Here is a 13,711-nt window from a genome sequence, read left to right as displayed (position 1 = left end):
AATTCAGTGTACAGAGCTGGAAGGTATGTTTAATATTATGAGTGCATGGAGGATTTTTGTGGTGGGAATTTCCTGTACTGAAATCAGCTGATTTAACCAATTATTGACTTTTCAAATGTTGTGACAGCTAGAGATAATAATAACAAAAACACATACTCTATCGACTGAGTTGTTAACCAACTTCCAGATTGTAATAAGATCTAATGGGGGGAATATAACGCAGTAAATTCACAGTGTACTGCAGAGAAAGTAACAGTAAATCGTCATGTACGTGATGATGCCAGAGAAGCCACCCACTGGGAACAGACGTCAGTTCAACATACATTTTTGTCAGCTAATGTGAATTCAAAGTGAAATAAACAAACATTTTTACCAGGTCAATGGATTTAGGTTAAAAGTTGAGTAAAGACAAATGACAGGAAACCAAATTCCTTTATGTTGATGACTCTTTGCAAATCCAATAGGTTTTCCACGTTGATTCAATGTCATCAGAAGGAACAATGTCAAATAGGATTTAAATTAAAACAAACATTGATTCAACCAGTTTGTGCCTATTGAGCGGCTTTTATAGGATATATTGTCAAAGGTGTTGTTAAACCCGAGACAAAGTGAAACACAATCAGACAACAAACAAACCTTATGCCAAAGCAAATCAATATGCCCAACTTAGAGTTGGTTAATAACCACAACCTTAGCCAATGTGTCAGGTGAATCCACATATTTGGATGTTTGAGTAGCCTACATACAAACTGCTGTCCTTCAGTATCACCTTTTATATGACACATCTTTATGAGATGGTACAATGTCCATTGCAGTTAAGTTATTGCCTGGCTAGAGTCTAAGGTTCCAAGCATCCCATAATGTAACTTTTTTTGTAATTACTGAATTACTTTTAGTTAGTTTAACCAAATAAAGTGAAATCACAAATCTTTTGTTAATCTCTACCTTTTCATACATCTGTCCAGTGAGGATGTGTTTGAGCTGTAACATGACATGTAATAATGATAAAAGCTTAATAGCAGCTGTGTGACGTGCTTCCTGAGGTTAACTGAGGGACACATTTAGGTGATACACTACTCAGGGGTCAGTTATCATACAATAGCAGTTCTTGTAAGTTAACATTTACTGTTCATGACTGTAAACGTACACCCTAGTCTCGAACTTCAGCACTGTGCAATTGAGGTCAACTCTTAAAACACCCTGGCACATATTACACCAATCTCTTTGGTATTACTCTTGCCTTGACAATGTTTCAAAGGGTTAGATACAGTAAATTGTTCTACCAAATATGGCCATGTTTGTCCCTAGAAATAATAAAAAATTATAACGCAAAAAAAAATAGGATCAACTTTAAGGTCCCTGAAGCATCTTAGAAAACTGGATGAAACTTAAAGGTGAGGAACATGATGTCCAAGATGGATATCAGTTCACATAAAGTATGCATAAACATTTATTTTTAATTTTTATCCACATTCATTGTCTGTAAATAAGCTTATATCTCTGAAAATCCCGACACAAATAGCTTGTGTTTTATTAATAAAACAGCCTAAGGATACAGAGCTGGAGCGTGTCAAATATCATGACTGGATGGTTTATTCTGTTGGACTTTCCTGGCCTAGTGGCATGTTATTCATATTTTTCATAATATTAAAAAAAAAAAATTTTAAGTATATATTTTTCATACATAGGACACGGCTACAGTAACAGGTTGATAGCGACAATTGAAACCCTTCCAGAAAATAATAGTGCCGCATCAGAAGCATCTGTACCTTTTCAGACAGTAGAATTCTGCTCCTGCTTAGAATGTTCAGCATTGTTTCCCTGACAACAAACGTTGCTGATTGATGTGCTGTTGTGTTCTTTTTCTGCTGTTTTTAAAATGGTAGGGTAGATCGAAGTGTTGTGTTTTCTACTAAATGTATTGGTACGCCATTGTATTTAACGAACTTCAAAATACTTTTCCTAGGAGAGAGTGGTCTGCAAGCAGGCACCAGGCAGGGTGCACGTAGGCAGCTCGAGGTCATTTGATTGGCAGTTCTGGTTGCCTGGAGATAGAAGTTAGTCCAGCTTCAGAATGGACATTCCTTTACAGACATGTTAAATAAACCTTCAGTGGAGCTTAAAAACTATCTCCTGAGAAGGTTTCGTGGCGACATTTAAAAAGCCATAGTGCATGTACCCTTTCAGACAAACAAACATACCATAGCCAAGGGGCCACATTCCATGTCTTAAAGGGGTATATGACAAACGGTTTTGTTATATTTCAGTCTTCTATGATGTTTATAAAATGTAATACTGGGATGCAAACTCAAAATTGAATACATTCAACTCTGACATGGTACAGGTGTCTTTTTTCTAAGCCCACAACCATGTGTGTGGGGTGTATACTTTTGTTTCAAAGTATATTTGTTTAAGACTACCTTAACACTGTGTGACCTTGATTTAGCCCACTTCAGTAAAAGGTAAAGTAACAAATAATGTACACAGATAGCTAATGAACCTGGTCCAAAATATAATGTCCTGTATAGTGTAGTTACTGCTGTGATGGGTTCCAGAAGTTGTAAACTATCTAGATATTATCCCCATGATTGGGTTATCAATCATGGGTCCTTTTTTGACCGCAGGAAGATGTTTGGGGGTGGGGATGCTGTGATTCTTTCACTGACAGGGAAATACAGGACTAGTAAATGCCCAGTGCACTACTTTGCGTTATTAATATATATTTTTAAAATGCACATTTGAGGGGGTGCTGCTGCACCCTCAGTACCCCTACCTCCCCCGGCTATGCTTACAGAACTTCTGTTTTGCAAAGACTTATGTAAGAACCACCACGTGGTCTAAAGGGTTGCGCTACAGCGACCATATAAAAGTTCAGCCCGTTACACTAAGCGGCACACAGGAGCTTCACATGAGAAGAGTCCTATCACTTGCACTCCCTTCAAGCAAGACAGCCACAGACATTCTCAATCCTGACAGCAATGTCACCTCCAAGCTCTACAGGTAAGTTGATGTTCTCCAATGAGGGTTAAAGCATTTTTGCAGTCATACATTGCCTAATGACCTTTCATCTCATCTTTAAAACATAATTATTCAGTTTGTAAAAAAGATTCTCGAGAGTAACTTATTTTAGGCCTATTAATCCTCACAAGCTCCTTTAATAATTTATAGTTCTGCTTTGATATCCATCTGCTGTTTTTTTGTTGTAGGTCTTCAGGTGTTTTGAGTAATAATATTGTCTGTTTCCCCTTGCAGACCTGAAAAAGACTAAGTCAAAGAAGAATAAGAATCATCATTACACAGACGTGCACGGCCTGCCATGCATTGAGAAGATCGTGGCTTCTGTGGATGAGACCCCAGAGGCCATCAGCACTAATATCAGTGGAACTATCCCAGAGTGGATTAATGGCAATTTCCTCAGAAACGGACCAGGAAAGTTTGAGATTGGTAATAACAAGTGAGTATATCTTAAACAAGCTATATATATATATATGTTTAACCAGAATCAAATGAGGAGAAAAATGACTTGCTGCATATATGAAATGAATTACTGTACTATATTAACTATTTCTTCTGCTTCTCAGATTCAACCACTGGTTTGATGGAATGGCCCTCCTGCATCAATTCAAAATCGCTGGAGGTCAGGTGACCTACAAGAGCCGCTTCCTGGGCAGTGACTGCTACACAGCTAACAGTGAGAACAGCCGCATCGTTGTGTCTGAATTCGGGACTGTGGCCATGCCAGACCCCTGCAAGAACTTCTTCCAACGCTTTCTGTCCCGGTTCGAACTGCCAAGTGAGTTTACAGTTCAAGTCTGCAATTCAAGAGTTTGAGGTCAAAGAGTGGAGAATATATGAGACGGAGAATTGATTTACGTTGTACTAATCACATGAAAACGGTCTTTGGTCCACAGAAGCGTCAGATAATGACAATGTGAGCTTTGTGACGTACAAGGGTGATTACTATGTGAGCACGGAGACCAACTTCATGCACAAGGTGGACCCTGAGACACTTGAGACAAAGGAAAAGGTAGGCCTTGGCTAATAAAATATTGCATCGGATCTACTAGTGTGTAGCTTTTCCTTTTCTTTTTAAAGATCTACACAAACACTACCTACAGTAGCCTCATACAGTACAAAGGGTTCCATTAAGTATAAACAAATAACCAAATGATTTCGTTGAAATATTTAATAAGAGACCTATTACATTATAAACTCAGCAAAAAAAGAAACGTCCCTTTTTCAGGACCATGTCTTTCAAAGATAATTCGAAAAATCAAAATAACTTCACAGATCTTCATTGTAAAGGGTTTAAACACTGTTTCCCATGCATATACCATAAACAATTAATGAATATGCACCTGTGGAACGGTCGTTAAGACACTAACAGCTTACAGACGGTAGGCAATTAAGGTCACAGTTATGAAAACTAAGGACACTAAAGAGGCCTTTCTACTGACTCTGAAAAACACCAAAAGAAAGATGCCCAGGGTCCCTGCTCATCTGCGTGAACGTGCCTTAGGCATGCTGCAAGGAGACATAAGGACTACAGATGTGGCCAGGGCAATGAGTTGCAATGTCCGTACTGTGAAACACCTAAGACAGCGCTACAGGGAGACAGGACGGACAGCTGATCGTCCTTGCAGTGGCAGACCACGTGTAACAAACACCTGCACAGGATCGGTACATCCGAACATCACACTTGCGGGACAGGTATAGGATGGCAACAACAACTGCCCGAGTTACACCAGAAACGCACAATCCCTCCATCAGTGCTCAGACTGTCCGCAATAGGCTGAGAGAGGCTGGACTGAGGGCTTGTAGGCCTGTTGTAAGGCAAGTCCTCACCAGACATCCCCGGCAACAACGTCGCCTATGGGCACAAACCCACCGTCGCTGGACCAGACAGGACTGGCAAAAAGTGCTCTTCACAGGCGAGTCGCGGTTTTGTCTCACCAGGGGTGAAGGTCGGATTTGCGTTTATTGTCGAAGAAATGAGCGTTGCACCGAGGCCTGTACTCTTGAGCGGGATTGATTTGGAGGTGGAGGGTCCGTCTTGGTCTGAGGCGGTGTGTCACAGCATCATCGGACTGAGCTTGTTGTCATTGCAGGCAATCTCAATGCTGTGTGTTACAGGGAAGACATCCTCCTCCCTCATGTGGTACCCTTCCTGCAGGCTCATCCTGACATGACCCTCCAGCATGACAATGCCACCAGCCATACTGCTCATTCTGTGCATGATTTCCTGCAAGACAGGAATGTCAGTGTTCTGCCATGGCCAGCGAAGAGCCCGGATCTAATCTCACAGCAAGTACTGGCAAATCTGGTGCAGTCCATAAGGAGGAGATGCACTTGCAGTACTTAATGCAGCTGGTGACCACACCAGATACTGATTGTTATTTGGGATTTTGACCCCCCCCCCCCCCTTGTTCAGGGACACATTCAATTTCTGTTAGTCACATGTCTGTGGAACTTGTTCAGTTTAGGTCGCAGTTGTTGAATCTTGTTAGGTTTGCTGAAAATAAACGCAGCTGACAGTAAGGATGTTTTTTTGTGTGCCAAGTTTAGGATTGGATGATTGAAGGCCTATCAAGACATTTCATTTTTGTTGATGCTCTTAACAGGTGGACTGGAGCAAATTCATTGCGGTCAATGGAGCCACTGCCCACCCCCACACAGACCCTGATGGTACAACATACAACATGGGGAATTCTTACTCTGCTAAAGGTAAGTTAAAGGAATCAGACCCTGCCCATTCACTAACCACCTTCACTTAAGTCTAAAGAATTGCAGATTAAGAATGACAAAACACAAACCTCTTAAACCTGAAATCTGCCTGCAAAAATTGGTCAAAGGTCAGTTTTCCAGGTTCCAAATAAAACTAAAACCACCAGTGTTTTTTTTCAGGTGCAATTTACAATATCATCCGTGTGCCTCCGACAAGGACAATGCCAGAAAACCCAGAGGAAACCCTGGAGGGAGCTACAGTGGTCTGTTCTATTCCTTCAGTGGACAAGGCAAGACCTTCATACTACCACAGCTTTGGTGAGCAGACCACACAAAGCCTCCAGAGGCTCCATAGCTAATGACACATTTAATGTAAACAGCCTCTCATGTAAACCCTCTCACCAGTAGATGGCTCACTCCACAAACCATCTTCAAAGCAAAATGGTCATGTTTCATCCTTTTGTTAATCAGAATGCACAGCAATGATCTATCAATACTGATATGATCTGACTCAACTCCAAAAGAGTGGCAATTGATATACTGCTCATTCAATTTCAGCAATGTCAGAGAATTACGTGGTGTTTATTGAGCAGCCTATCAAAATGGACCTCTTGAAGATTGTGACAGGCAAGCTGAGAGGAAAGGGTATCAGCGATGGGATCTACTGGGACCCTAAACTTGAGACCATCTTTCATTTGATTAACAAGCAGACAGGCAAGGTAAGACCTTGGTCTAGAACGCCCTTGAATTGTTGGGAGTCTCTCAATTCGTGTTGAAAGTTTTGGTAAATGACAAGCTATGAACGAGACAAAGGATACTAAGCCTACAGTAATTGCTTTTAAGTTATACATTTCATTTCTGATGACTGACATCCTTTATTCTCTTCCAGCTCAACTCAGTCAAGTATCATGCCAAAGCGCTGTCCACATTCCACCAGATCAACGCCTGGGAGGAGGATGGCTTCCTGGTTATGGACCTCTGTGCCGCAGACGATGGCAAAGCCATCAACAACTACATTGTTCAGAACATGCGCAAGTCAGGAGAGGCTCTGGACGAGGTCAGTATAAGTCTAAACTGAAGGGTATAACCACTTCAATGAATAATCATTAATAAACTATTTACAAATACTATTACTAACTACAAATACATATTCCATTATTTGTAAACAGTTATATGCATTAGAATTCAGAAGAATATATACTTTTTTTGTATAACTTAAAGCATTAATAATGGCTTGTTCATTAGTTATACAGTGCCTTCGGAAAGTATTCAGACCCCATGAATTTTAAAACATTGTTACAGCCTTATTCTAAAATTTATTAAATAAAAATAATTTCTCAGCAATCTACACAAAATACCCCATAATGACAAAGCGAAAACAGTTTTACAGAAATACCTTATTTACATAAGTATTCAGATTGTTTGCTATGAGACTCAAAATTGAGCTCAGGTGCATCCCGTTTCCATTGATCATCCGTGAGATGTTTCTACAACTTGGAGTCCACCTGTGGTAAATTTCAATGGATTGGACATGATTTGGAATGGCACACACCTGTCTATATAAGGTCCCACAGGTGGCAGATGGCAGAGCAAAAACCAAGCCATGAGGTCAAAGGAATTGTCCGTAGAGGCCCGAGACAGGATTGTGTCGAGGCACAGATCTGGGGAAGAGTATCAAAATGTTTCTGCAGCATTGAAGGTCCCCAAGAACACAGTGGCCTCCATAATTCTTAAATGGAAGAAGTTTGTAACCACCAAGACTCTTCCTTGAGCTGTCCGCCTGGCCAAACTGAGCAATTGGGGGAGACGGGCCTTGGGTCAGGGAGGTGACCAAGAACCCGATGGCCACTCTGACAGAGCTCTACAGTTCCTAGAGATCCTTCCATAAGGACAACCGTCTCTGCCGCGCTCCACCAATCAGGCCTTTATGGTAAAGTAACCAGACGGAAACCACTCCTCAGTAAAGGCACATGTCAGCCCCTTTGGATGACTTTGCCAAAAGGCACCTTAAGAATCTCAGACCATGAGAAACAAGATTCTCTGGTTTGATGAAACCAAGATTAAATAATTTGGATTAATGTCAAGTGTCACTTCTGGAGGAAACTTGACACCATCCCTATGGTGAAGCATGGTGGTGGCAGCATCATGCTGTGGGGATGTTTTTCAGTGGGAGGGACTCGAAGACTAGTCAAGATCGAGATAAAGATGAACAGAGCAAAGTACAAAGAGATCCTTAATGAAAACCTGCTCCAGAGCGCTCAGGACCTCAGACTGGGGTAAAGGCTCACTTCCAACAGGACAACGACCCTAAGCACACAGCCAAGACAACGCAGGAGTGGCTTTGGGACAAGTCTCCGAATGTCCTTGAGTGGCCCAGCCAGAGCCCAGACTTGAATCCGACCGAACATCTTTGAACAGACGTGAAAATAGCTGTGCAGCAACGCTCCCCATCCAACCTGACAGAGCTTGAGAGGATCTGCAGAGAAGAATGGGAGAAACTACCCAAATACAGGTGTGCCAAGCTTGTAGCGTCATACCCAAGAAGACTCAAGGCTGTAATCGATGCCAAATATGCTTCAAAGCACTGAGTAAAGGGTCTGAATACTTATGTAAATAAAAATAAATACAACTGTTTTTGCTTTGTCATTATGGTTTTTTTTAGGTAGATTGAGAAAAAAAAATTGAAATACATTTTAGAATAAGGCTGTAACCTAACAAAATGTGGAAAAAGTGAAGGGGTCTGAATACTTTCCGAATGCACTGTAAGTGTAGGATCAGGAATCCTACATGTGAACTGCTTGAGGTTGAAAATATGTTTATTTGTTCAAATTAGGTATACAACACTATGTGCAGAGTGTTTCCCCGGCGATTTGTTTTGCCTCTCAACGTAGACAAGGAGACACCCTGTGGGCAAAATCTGAACATACGCCCTGACAGTACCGCCACTGCCACCAAGACTGCTAAGGACAAGGTGTGTGAATAATAATCATGCACAAGTCTTCTGTTATACATCACTGCTGAAATACATCACTAAGCTAAGCTCCCGAGTGGGGCAGCGGTCTAAGGCACTGCCTCTCAGTACTAGAGGCGTCACTACAAACCCTGGTTCGATCCCAGGCTGTATCACAACCGGCCGTGAGCGGGAGTCCCATAGCACAATTGGCCCAGCGTCGTCCGGCTTAGGGGAGGATTTGGCCGGGGTAGGCTGTCATTGTAAAATAAGAATGTTCTTAACTGACTTAGCTAGTTACATTTTTAATAATGTCCAAGTTCAGTAAACAAAAGGTTGTGATTACCCTCATTATGTGAATATTCACTATCAGAGCCTTATTAACTCGCTCTCTGCAGGTGTTCTGTACACATGAGGATCTGCACGATGAGGAACTCCATACGTATGGTGGTCTTGAGTTCCCACAAATCAACTATGCCAAGTACAACACCAAACCATATCGCTACTTCTACGGTTGTGGTTTCAGACATCTAGTAGGAGACACTCTCATCAAGATGGACCTCCAAGGCAAAAAAATGAAGGTTGGATGTCATTCATTCCTTTTTTTTAAACTCAAGAATATCTGCATCAGTAACACAGTACTCTATTGCGATGCGTGATGTAGGCCTATGTAATAGGAATAGGAAATTCAATGCTGACCTTCACACTGCTGTTCTTTAAGGTGTGGGAGCATCCTGGACTGTACCCTTCAGAGCCTGTCTTTGTACCCTTGCCTGGCGCTACAGAAGAGGATGACGGTGTCATTATGTCTGTGGTCATCACTCCAAAAAAGGTCAGTCCCCCTTAAACACCTTTGCCTGTTTGTTAACAATTGTTGCTCTCCTAACTCCCAATGTTGGCCTCCTAATGTAAGCATGTTCCCTTTCTCCAGGACAAGAGCACATTCCTGTTGGTTTTGGATGCCAAGACATTCAAAGAGTTGGGCAGAGCGGAGGTGCCTGTGAACATTCCCTATGGTTTCCATGGGACATTCAACTCCACTATGACTCATAGAAGGTATCTATTAGAAAGAAAATTGGAGGCACATTAGAGTACTGTGTTCATCTTTCATTTCTTGCCAAGTATCCTTTCTGATTGACTGGATAACCATCAAAACACCTTATTGTGAAGTTTACTTTCAAAGCACTGTGAAAAACTTGTTAGTTCCATGCAAACAAAGAAAATGTTTAATGTTCTTAAATAAGTGTAAGATTTACATCCACATCCACTCCTGTTTTGTGAATATATCAAACCTCTATATAAACAACTTATAATAAAAAAGATGTATTAAGAAAAGCCATGGGCAAATTTTTTATAATTTGGTTCACTCACCAACGAAAAGCTTGTAATAAATATTTCAAAAATACTATTGGAAAAAGTGAAATATAGGCTATGATAACACCACGCAATATTCCATGTGATACACAGATTAATTAGTCCTACAGCCTGAACTGACTCCATTGACTCTTGTGACCGTCTTGTGGTCACTCACAACACAGTTACTACCTAAAAGTTAGTTTCCTGTTTGGTAATGGTTAGGCTATATTTCACCGTCTCAAGTAAAAATCATTGATTTTATACATTTTCAAAAATGAGTGCTTAACTTATTGCAGACACTGAAACGTCAATATTTTTAACCTATTTATTGTTTACAGTAGGCTACATAGGCCTAGATCTACAGTATTCCCAATGCTTCAATATAAATAGGTCATTTATAAAGAAATGAACCACAATCACACTCACGTTGTGTTTGCCAGTGTGGGATAAAGAGTGAGGACAGTAAACCTAAAAAGCATACATAGAGGTCAAAATAAAAGTACTGACATGTTACTTATTGAGATCAGTGAAGAAATATTTACAAATGTCTGTAGCACATAGGCCCATGTAGCAAGTCTATCCCTGCAGTTTGTCAGAAATTAGAGCCAAGGTACGCCTCAAGTGATCTTTCTTCTCTTTCAGGTGTGACTCCAAGTTTCTGGCCTCCATCAATATGTCTTCCAACTCCCTAACTTGTGAAGCATCTATTGCAGCCCTCTCACTGTAGGAAACAAAGGCACTATGTATGATCGACATGGTGTGTACAGATTTCAAGAAAAGCATATTCACTTAATGCTTGTTAATCATAATAAAAAATGTGTGTATGCAGTAAAATTGCCTGGGTACTTAACATTATATGTGATGTGGGCAAAGCACTGAAATTTAAACTCATGTGGTCTGACATTACAAAGAATGGAATGAAAACCTGTTCAACACGTTTGTCACGTTACATTTGTTGTACCTACCTCAACACTTCAGAGTATTTGGAAAATAGCATGTTGACCTCTCTATTTGCACCTATCATTTGAAGGAAAATAAAGAGCAGCAATGTCAATTTCTCTGTAGCAAACACATTTAAAAAAAATATATATAATACATGCCATTTACCAGACACTTTTACCCATAGCAAGTGAATTAACTTATGAAAGGCTGATTCCAGGAATTGAACCCACTATCCTGGCGTTGCAAGCGCCATGCCCTACCACTTGAGCTACATTCTATTATTAGCTATAAGTTATGGTATCAATTGAGCCAAACATTTATCATTCTGATCTATGAAACAGAGAAATATTATTCCCAATGCAAATATGTGCATACCTGCAAGTGCACCCTCAAACAAATCTGAAGAGATTGAAGCTGGTGTTTTACTACTGTGTGTTTTTTTATTTTTTGCTGGAGAACTGTCACAATATGCAGATGTTTGTTCAACCTATTGCAATGAAAGAGAAAAGACAACTCTCAATGACTACAATCAATATGGATTTGCAGGGACTAGCTAATATAAAATTGATATGGCTGAGTTGAGAACAGATTGAAATAGGTAAATTAGCTATCCCAATTGTAGATGGAAGACATGTTTTTCTGATGGCCCCAGGGAGTACTTTTCCAGCAGATAACATCAAAACTGCAGCATTTTCTGACCTCTTGTGCCATTTTTTGGGGGCCTTTGTTGTCCATTCCCCTCCCTGTCGGTGGCATCACTCTGCCTGGCAATGGTCACTTAAGTTCCTCACTGCTTTCTAAAAAGTTACGTGGAGAGGTGTGGTTAGCTACAATGGCTGATGAGAGACTACATTTTAACACTGTAACATGTTAACGTTGGGTAATGTTTATGCGCCTGTCTAACTGAACAATTGCAGATAACTAACAACATTCTACCAGCTGCAGAATCAGCACAGCTGACCTCAACTAACAAACACTGCTAACTAGCTAGCTAAAGTTTGGTTAACCAACGGTAGCTGGCAGGGCCTTATCACTAGTTAGCTAACATGTTTAACTTAAACACATCCTTAATTTATTTCAAGGTAATCTATCGAGGTAATTAACAAAAATGATGTTATGATAAATTGATTAGCTAGCTACCTAAAACATTTGAAAAGTATACTTACTTTTGCGTATCCGTTTGGTTTGCCAAATTCGAATTCCGAGTGTTTTGCGCGAGCCAATCAGAACGTTCCATCAATTTCACGACGTGCTACAGTTCACACTATCGTGATCTACCGCCACCTACTGTCTCTAGACAGCGAAAAAACATGACATACATTTTTGGACCAAATCCAATATCCCAAAACAATCCAATATCTTGATGGCAATGTCTGATTATGCAACGAACCTCTGGTACTTTATGTTCAGCAAGTCCTGAATTGCATGATGTTTATACTTGTGTGTTGTCAGTCCATGTGCTGCCTGGCTGTCTTGTCTATAATAAAGGAAGTCTGATTTTTATTTTATTCAACTAGGCAAGTCAGTTTGGAGCAAATTCTTATTTACAATGAAGGCCTACCCAAGCCAAACCTGTCCTATGGGACTCTCAATCACGACCAAATGTGATGCAGCCTGGATTCGAACCAGGTACTGCAGTGACACATATCTCTTACGCAGTTGTAAATGAGAACTTGTTCTCAACTGGCCTACCTGGTTAAAAAAAGGTGAAATAAATAAAATAATAAAACAATTACACTGCGATGCAGTGTCTTAGACCACTGCACCACTCCGGAGCCCAAAATTCCCTTATGTTAGCTGTGAATTGATTTAACTACCTCTGTTTTTGAAGATAAGTGTTTTTTATATGTGAAAACGAATTGCCTTTAAAATGTGTGTCTGCTGTATGAACACAATGACGATCCTTTTGATCACTGTTTCCAAAAAAAACCTGTCTGGTCAGCACTATTGGTATAGGGTAGCTGCACCTCCAAGCACTCTCAATGACACATAACCATAGATAGAACAACCTGCTACTGTAGAAGCTGCTATAGACCACCAAGTGTTAACAGTCAGTATCTGGATAACATGTGAAATGCTTGATAATGTATGTGATATCAACAGAGAGGTATATTTGGGTGAATTAAATATTGACTGGGTTTCATCAAGCTGCTCACTCAAGAAAAGCTTAAAACTGCAACTAGTGCCTGCAACCAGGTTCAGGTTATCAGTCAACCTACCAGGGTAGTTACAAACAGCACAGAAATAAAATCATCAACATGTATTGATCACATCTTTACTAATGCTGCAGGAATTTGGTTTAAAGCACTATCCAAATCCATTGGCTGTAGTGATCAGAATATACAGTAGTAAGCATATCTAAGAAGTTCCACAGTTCCAAAGGCTGGACCTAATATAGTGTATAAGAGGTCATACAATATGTTTTGTAGTGATTCCTATGTTGTGGATGTAAAGAATATTTGTTGGTCTGTGGTGTGTAATGAGGAGCAACCAGACACTGAACTTGACACATTTATGAAATTGCTTATTCCAGTTACTAATAAGCATGCACCCATTAAGAAAATGACAGTAAAAACGTTTAAATCCCCGTGGATGGATGAGGAATTGAAAAATTGTATGGTTGAGAGGGATGAGGCAAAAGGAATGGCAAATAAGTCTGGCTGCACAACCGATTGGCAAACGTACTGCAAATTGAGAAACCATGTGACTAAACTGAATAAAAAGAATAAGAAACTATAC

General features: G+C 40.4%; 1 protein-coding gene and 1 long non-coding RNA gene across 2 annotated transcripts; one reads left to right on the top strand and one right to left on the bottom strand.

Annotated features, from left to right (window-relative positions):
* The first annotated feature begins 2,876 nt into the window (after positions 1-2,876).
* LOC110503763 (beta,beta-carotene 9',10'-oxygenase) lies at positions 2,877-10,037 on the top strand. Its single transcript, XM_036961925.1, has 12 exons — positions 2,877-3,000; positions 3,253-3,454; positions 3,582-3,793; positions 3,912-4,027; positions 5,622-5,724; positions 5,905-6,042; positions 6,283-6,443; positions 6,614-6,781; positions 8,558-8,695; positions 9,073-9,255; positions 9,396-9,506; positions 9,606-10,037. Exons 1-12 carry the CDS (start codon positions 2,979-2,981, stop codon positions 9,762-9,764), a joined length of 1,713 nt encoding a protein of 570 aa, XP_036817820.1. The 5' UTR covers positions 2,877-2,978; the 3' UTR covers positions 9,765-10,037.
* A 304-nt stretch (positions 10,038-10,341) lies between these two features.
* LOC110503764 lies at positions 10,342-12,236 on the bottom strand. The gene is made up of 4 exons (XR_002470513.2): positions 12,139-12,236; positions 11,672-11,769; positions 10,996-11,047; positions 10,342-10,751 (listed from the first exon to the last, which is right to left on the bottom strand). It is a non-coding gene; the product is annotated as an uncharacterized LOC110503764 (long non-coding RNA).
* Between the last annotated feature and the right edge of the window lie 1,475 nt (positions 12,237-13,711).

The sequence above is a fragment of the Oncorhynchus mykiss genome, chromosome 24 (assembly GCF_013265735.2).
Source record: "Oncorhynchus mykiss isolate Arlee chromosome 24, USDA_OmykA_1.1, whole genome shotgun sequence".
Classification (NCBI taxonomy): domain Eukaryota; kingdom Metazoa; phylum Chordata; class Actinopteri; order Salmoniformes; family Salmonidae; genus Oncorhynchus; species Oncorhynchus mykiss.
The sequence above is the reverse complement of the archived record's forward strand: the minus strand, read 5'-3'. Positions and strand labels throughout refer to the sequence as shown.

Bases quoted from the DNA above. Each gene is read 5' to 3' on its own strand.
- LOC110503763 (XM_036961925.1), top strand. From the start codon at position 2,979: ATGTCACCTCCAAGCTCTACAG. The intron at 3,455-3,581 runs GTGAGTATATCT...TCTGCTTCTCAG, and splicing joins TTTGAGATTGGTAATAACAA to ATTCAACCACTGGTTTGATG. The intron at 3,794-3,911 runs GTGAGTTTACAG...TTTGGTCCACAG, and splicing joins GTCCCGGTTCGAACTGCCAA to AAGCGTCAGATAATGACAAT.